Source organism: Borostomias antarcticus, assembly GCF_949987555.1.
Source record: "Borostomias antarcticus genome assembly, chromosome: 18".
Taxonomy (NCBI): Eukaryota; Metazoa; Chordata; class Actinopteri; order Stomiiformes; family Stomiidae; genus Borostomias; species Borostomias antarcticus.
Window position 1 is genome coordinate 14486280 of NC_140251.1, and position 6000 is coordinate 14492279.

Sequence of the window (6000 nt, forward strand, 5' to 3'; positions counted from 1 at the left end):
TCGTGCCACAATATATTGCGATACAGAAACGTCACAATACGTATTGTCAAGGTGAAAACAATATCGTGATATGTTTAAGGTATATCAGTGAACACTGGCTACACAACGCTGGTAACAAACATGTCTTTTGTCTCTAGGCCTCTCCATGATATTACAACAGTTAAGCTCTAAATTCACAAAGTGTAGTGGAGTAGATATGTGGAGAAATGCACTATTGGTGTAAACAGCAGCACTACTGCAACGCTTCACACCTGCCCTTAGTGTATCGTATCGTATTGTTATCGTCAACCCAATATCGTGTATCGTATCGTATCGTGAGATTAGTGTATCGTTACACCCCTAGTTGTAGCACAGTTGGTTGGAATATTCTCAGTGTAAAGACTCTGCCTACTGCTATGCCTGCCGGCACTTCAGTCTCCCCTTCTCGGGTGATTCAGTGTTTACATCTGAAGAGAGGTTCAAACACTGGAAAAAGGCTATGTTCTCTGATGGGGGATTTGCAACCCATGCAAAATCTGAATCCCATTGTAATGCTATGTTTGCATGGGTAGAGTATAAGAAGTCATTTGCAAGTGAACGCTCTCTCTCAGCCTTGTTGAATACAGAGTATGATAAATTAGTGAGAGAAAATAGAGAATATATCAAAAGTGTTGGAGAAACACTGCTTCTCACAGCCACGCATAACATTGCACAGAGGGGACACAATGAAATAGAAGGGCAAAATAACGGGAATTGATCATCGTAGAAAGTATTGCCCTGTTCTTTTTTTAGGAACCCTGCTCCGCAAGAGCTCTTCTGTGTCATCACAGCACAGAAACTTGCCCATCCAAGTTTGGTTTCTTGGCCACCCTATTATTTCCTCTTGTCCCCCTATGGCCACCCCTAAATAATTCTGGGGGTGCCCCTGTCTCAATGTTTCAGGTTCATGGTAGACAGACCACAAATAGGGCTAAATGTCCAAAATAGCACACTACTCCTTTAACCGTGTGTGGATAGCTTTCCAATTCCTGCATAGTTACTCTATAATCCTGCTTTTAATTACAGCACAGTATAACAGTACAGGCCAGCTAATTTTTGTCTCATATGTTACTGACTACAATATAATAAAGTCGTTGTAAAGTAGTTTCCTGTCATACTTTGTTAGTAGTGTAGAAAGAGGAGCATTCGACATACAGTATGCCATGAGGATTCACCCCTGAGGATAAGAGGTTATATATGTTGCCATGAGCTCATTATGCCATGTGCCATACGGGCACAGTTAAAGGAAGAGTGTTGCTTGTTTATTTATAGGAGTCTCCAAGGTTCCCAAGCAGAGGGTCGCTCTCTGGGCTGTATTCAGTTACAGCGCTGCTCTGGTGTAAGCTGAAAATACAACATCTATGCACACACTAACAAGATAGGAGATCTATAGGGGAGAGTTCATGGGACTTAGTGTGAAGTGCCTGGTGTTCTGATATAAGAGGTGAGGTAATATTATCTGCTGTCCAGCATGTATTGTACACTTTGAGGAGATTGGTTCCTGAGAGACTGTGAATATACAAACATGAACTTAATGTTGTATGCGTGTTTATTCAATAAATACATAAAAATAAATAAATATATATCGATATTATATATATAATACAGCAGAATGGGTGCTCTCTTTCTATGTGTCTTAACAAGATCTTCAGAAAAACTGTTCGTTGTGGGATTAACAGACAGGGGGTGCTATTGTAACATTATCAAGGAACAACAATCTAAATTAGTAATCTGGAAGGTGATTTACTTTACCTGAGCAGAGATTACAGTTTATGTTTAGATTTTAAAACAATGACTTGTCAATGTCAACTTACTACAGAATATTTCTACACACTAGTAAACCGCTATACTGTTTAACATTAATCTTATTCACTCAGAAGAACTTAGAAGTCTTCATCAAAGTGAATGAGACAAATGTCCGTTAATCATATCATCACGTGTTTTAATTCCAAAGGAGCTCCTTTCAGAAGGCTATACATGAGTTACTACACAAATATAATTTAGGATTCAAGACCTTTGATGTCCTCAATGATTAACAACCAGTGTGTCCGTTCTGGAACTGATCCTCCTCCAGAGGCCAATGATCGGACTGGAGGCCGCCAACGTTGTCTACTAAAAAAGGGCAAGGCTTGATCAAGCATCATGCAGTGAAATCATAATCCGGAAGCAGCTTGAGGACCGAGCATTCAGAGGGTATTCCAAGGAACCCCGCCTTCCGGATCCTGGGTGTCCAGTTTCACCTCTTGCTACATGCCTGGTTACCTATCAGCAAAAACATGGCCATCAACTTCGGATGACAGCCTTCTAAAATTGGTGGCAATCAAAACCCAGGAACTGGCATGGAGCTTGACTGGGGTGTCTCCTTACTAGAGAGGAAGTCTTGGGTTGAGACACCTCTGGGTGAAGACGCCTGCGATCTCATGCTAGGGGCTAATGGGAAAACCATTAACACGTTTTATCTTAGCCTTGATCCAGCCAACATTTTCACACCGCTAATTAGAGGAGATTGCGACCACTCTTGGCATGTCAACCATATTCATAATACATTGAGGAGGACACATTAGAAAAGCCTCAATACCCACAATACTCACACTGCATTCATTCTGTCATGAGATTGTAATGACACGTGTTGCTTGTTTCATTGTACACTGCCATACAAACCCATTGGTTTCTATGACACACTTGAACAAGTAAATTAAGGAGGGCAAATGTGAGGCTAGCCATCTGCCCCATCCAGACCATGGACTTGAATCCATCTATATATTCTCCTTAATATATTATTAGTAGCCCTGATACAGAAACCTGATAACCCAATATATGAGTCTCTACTTGGAAAAATCAAGAACAAGTCACTGAGTGGTAACGTAGCCACCCATAACTTCCAGCTACATTCAATGTCTTTTTTTCTCCGCAGCAACAAGAGAATTGTCTGAATTCAATGGTCCATGGGGAAGTTGAGAATTTGTGAATTTGAATGGTCTCTTAAACATATTTCTGCGTAAAAGGACACCTGCTCCAATCCAAGTCTCATCAGCCTGAAGGCACCTCGTCCATGCACTCATCCTTCTCACTCAGGTCCTGTCATCACTGTCCCTGCACTTCATTCATCAGGCCCAGTCAAATGACCCCTATTTCATTTCCAACAGCATAGTTGGCACAAGAATGGTGTGATCTGAGGGCTGCCTGCTGGAGCTGTTGACTGCTGAATGTCTTGCTAAAAATCTTGTATCAATGTATAACATATGCATATACAATATGGCATGCAATTTCATATACATACTATTTCATGCTAAGCACACACACTTTGAAGAATCCTGGGCAGTGCATGGATGAAGTCACTGATGGGTCAATGAAGGCACTGAAGTGTCAATGAAGTCACTGACACTGCTTCCCACTGTGAATATCTCATGTCTGTAATTAGTAAGGGAGGTAGCTGTAGATGAAGAGAGGGGCTGCAGCTGTGTAAAGACTTGATCAACATACCAGTGTCCCCTAAGAATTAACCTCTTATCCTTCCATGATTCCCATACTCACAGAGAAGAATGCACATTTGAATTGATATGAAAATAATGATCATATTGACTGAAATTAGCTTCTCTGTGAGCATACAGGTGTTGAATGCATAAATTAATACTGTGGCATCTCAGTGGTTGACTTTATACTTCCAAATGAGCTCAGTGCACTCGGGGTAATTGTGCAATGAAATGGTGAGGGACAGCTAGGATCTTATTGTGAATGACTTCAGGATATCCTGTTGCTGTGAGGGTCTCTGGGACCCATAGGTCGAGCCATCAGTAAGGATGGTATGTTCCTTGCTGTCAGCATTTTACACACCAAGAGTTCCTTGGAATGTATGTCCTCAGCATACAGAAGACTCTTGATTCAATCACATTGAGCAACACATAAGCTACTGTACATGTACATGTAAAGCACATATCCAGAGATGAATTGAATACATGTCATTATTTAACATTTATTTTGCATAGACAGTGATCTCTCGGGACATGTAATTTCAAGCAGTTTTCATTCAGTGGGTGCAGGAGCATTCCAATGTCATGACATAAAAACACCACTGACCAATGGGGCAAAATGACATCTGAAAAATGACAGGGAAATCCTAGATCTTGACTGGGCCATGAACCTTGCATTCTCAGAGCCTTTTTTTAAAATTCTGACCAATTGATCAGAGTGACGTGGTCATTAATCTGTCTGTTTGTTATGCTTGGTTTCCCTGGATACAGTTGGGGCCTGACACCTTGGCTTGACCTGGACAGTAGTTTGGCAACTGCTATACGCCAACATAGGCGGCACCATGTTGTGACACTGACATTTGACTCTGACATCCAACACTATCTGTGTAGAGAGGTGTACAGACACGATGGAGGTCACTACTTTGAGAAAAAAATTTAAAAATAAAGGTAAAATTACACCTCAGTAGTTCATCAGTTGGTCGTGGGGGTGCATCAGTAATGTATCTCTGGTAGACCTGGGATGTGAATGTAATGTTTAGCACGAAGAGCACATCTCTATAGTCTCAATGATTTCCGATGGCAACTGAATGTAATTATGATAGGCTATTAGTTATTTCTTTAGAGCACTCATAGTGAAAAGATGACGAAACTTGAGATCTAGTTGTAGCCAACGTTGCATAAGAGAGAGTATCAGCCTGTGTGAGGGTGAAAGAGGAGGCAGATATGCAGATGTAAGATTATCTTAAATGTTTCTGTTGTGTAATTAAACTGGAGATAATACACCCTTGCATAATTTGAATTAGATATCAGGAGGATTCCATCCTTTCTAGTTTGTTCCAGATTTTGTTTAGTGATGTCCATTTGGGTGGAGGCATACAGCAGAATTTCAAAGGGATGGGAGTTTCGATCAGCTTTTCAGTCTTCCTTCAACTCTGTTTAGATTCACTGCATGTCTTAGGTGCTGTGTGGATAGAACAGGAACTGATACATGTTACTGTATAATAAGGTGTAGTCCTGCTTGTAGCTGTTTTTTTTACACCCCAATCTCTCAGTGACCGGGATACTAGGTCACATTTTTTTGAGGGGCCCCATGTTCCAAGTTGTAAAATCGAACCCTTTAAGTGCTGGGAATGGGGAGTGTTATTTTGGCTGCGGCTTCCTTAAGACACTATCCTCTGTGGGTACTCAAGTGTCAGTCAAGCCAGCAGTTTCCACTGGCGTGGTTCAGGAGGCCCCCTGAATATGAACAGATTTCTGCTTCAAATACCTGAGCTTATTTCCTTTCAGACAAACTACAAAAATATCTACAAAATGTTTTTATTTTTTTTCAGCAGCATTTGAGTAAACCAAGGCTTGGCTATGGGGTGCTTTCAGCAGACATTTTTTAATTTTAAAAATCGAATAGTGGTCTGACAATGCAAACCAGTTGAAAACTACTTAAATTGAATCTGGATTTACTAGAGCTTTACTACACAGAAGGAGTGAAGGAGACAGTGCATCAAGTGTCGTCACGTCAGTCAACATGGGGAGGGCTTTGGCGTTTAAATGGTGTGTATATGATAGTCATCAGATATAGACAGCTAATGTGAGCTTTGAGCGAGATTGGAACAGGAGGCTCCACGTGCAATCAATAGGTGGACCTTTTGAGAGTACGAACCATCAAGAGAAGAGCTTTTCTGGACAATAAACAACAAATGGAATAGACACTGTGGCAGTGGGAAATTACGTGGATACATCAACCAAAAACACAGGGAGACAACGCACAAGAGAGAGCAAGTAGGGGCCGTGGTGTACGTGAGGCTTTACCCTTGGCGGGTAAAAGATGACTGTGGTGTCCCGAGAGAACCAGGGTGAGACTGGGGTAGTTGCTCCCCTATTCCAAGATGAATGCGACTTGGAACGGGCTGACCAGGAGTGCAGCGAGAGGGTCGTGATTAACATCTCTGGCCTGCGCTTCGAAACCCAACTAAAGACCCTGTCGCGCTTCCCGTCCACGCTTTTGGGAGACCCG

At 41.8% G+C, this 6000-nt stretch overlaps 1 protein-coding gene across 1 annotated transcript in view; it reads left to right on the forward strand.

Annotated features, from left to right (window-relative positions):
- Nucleotides 1-5811: 5811 nt before the first annotated feature.
- The window catches only part of kcna6a (potassium voltage-gated channel, shaker-related, subfamily, member 6 a), a gene marked incomplete at both ends in the record, with an annotated part of 1446 nt that continues 1257 nt past the window's right edge, over nt 5812-6000 (forward strand). Inside the window, one exon of the mRNA XM_084452797.1 lies at nt 5812-6000. This exon is cut by the window's right edge and continues 1257 nt beyond it. Within this exon, the coding sequence (XP_084308923.1) occupies nt 5812-6000 (189 nt within the window).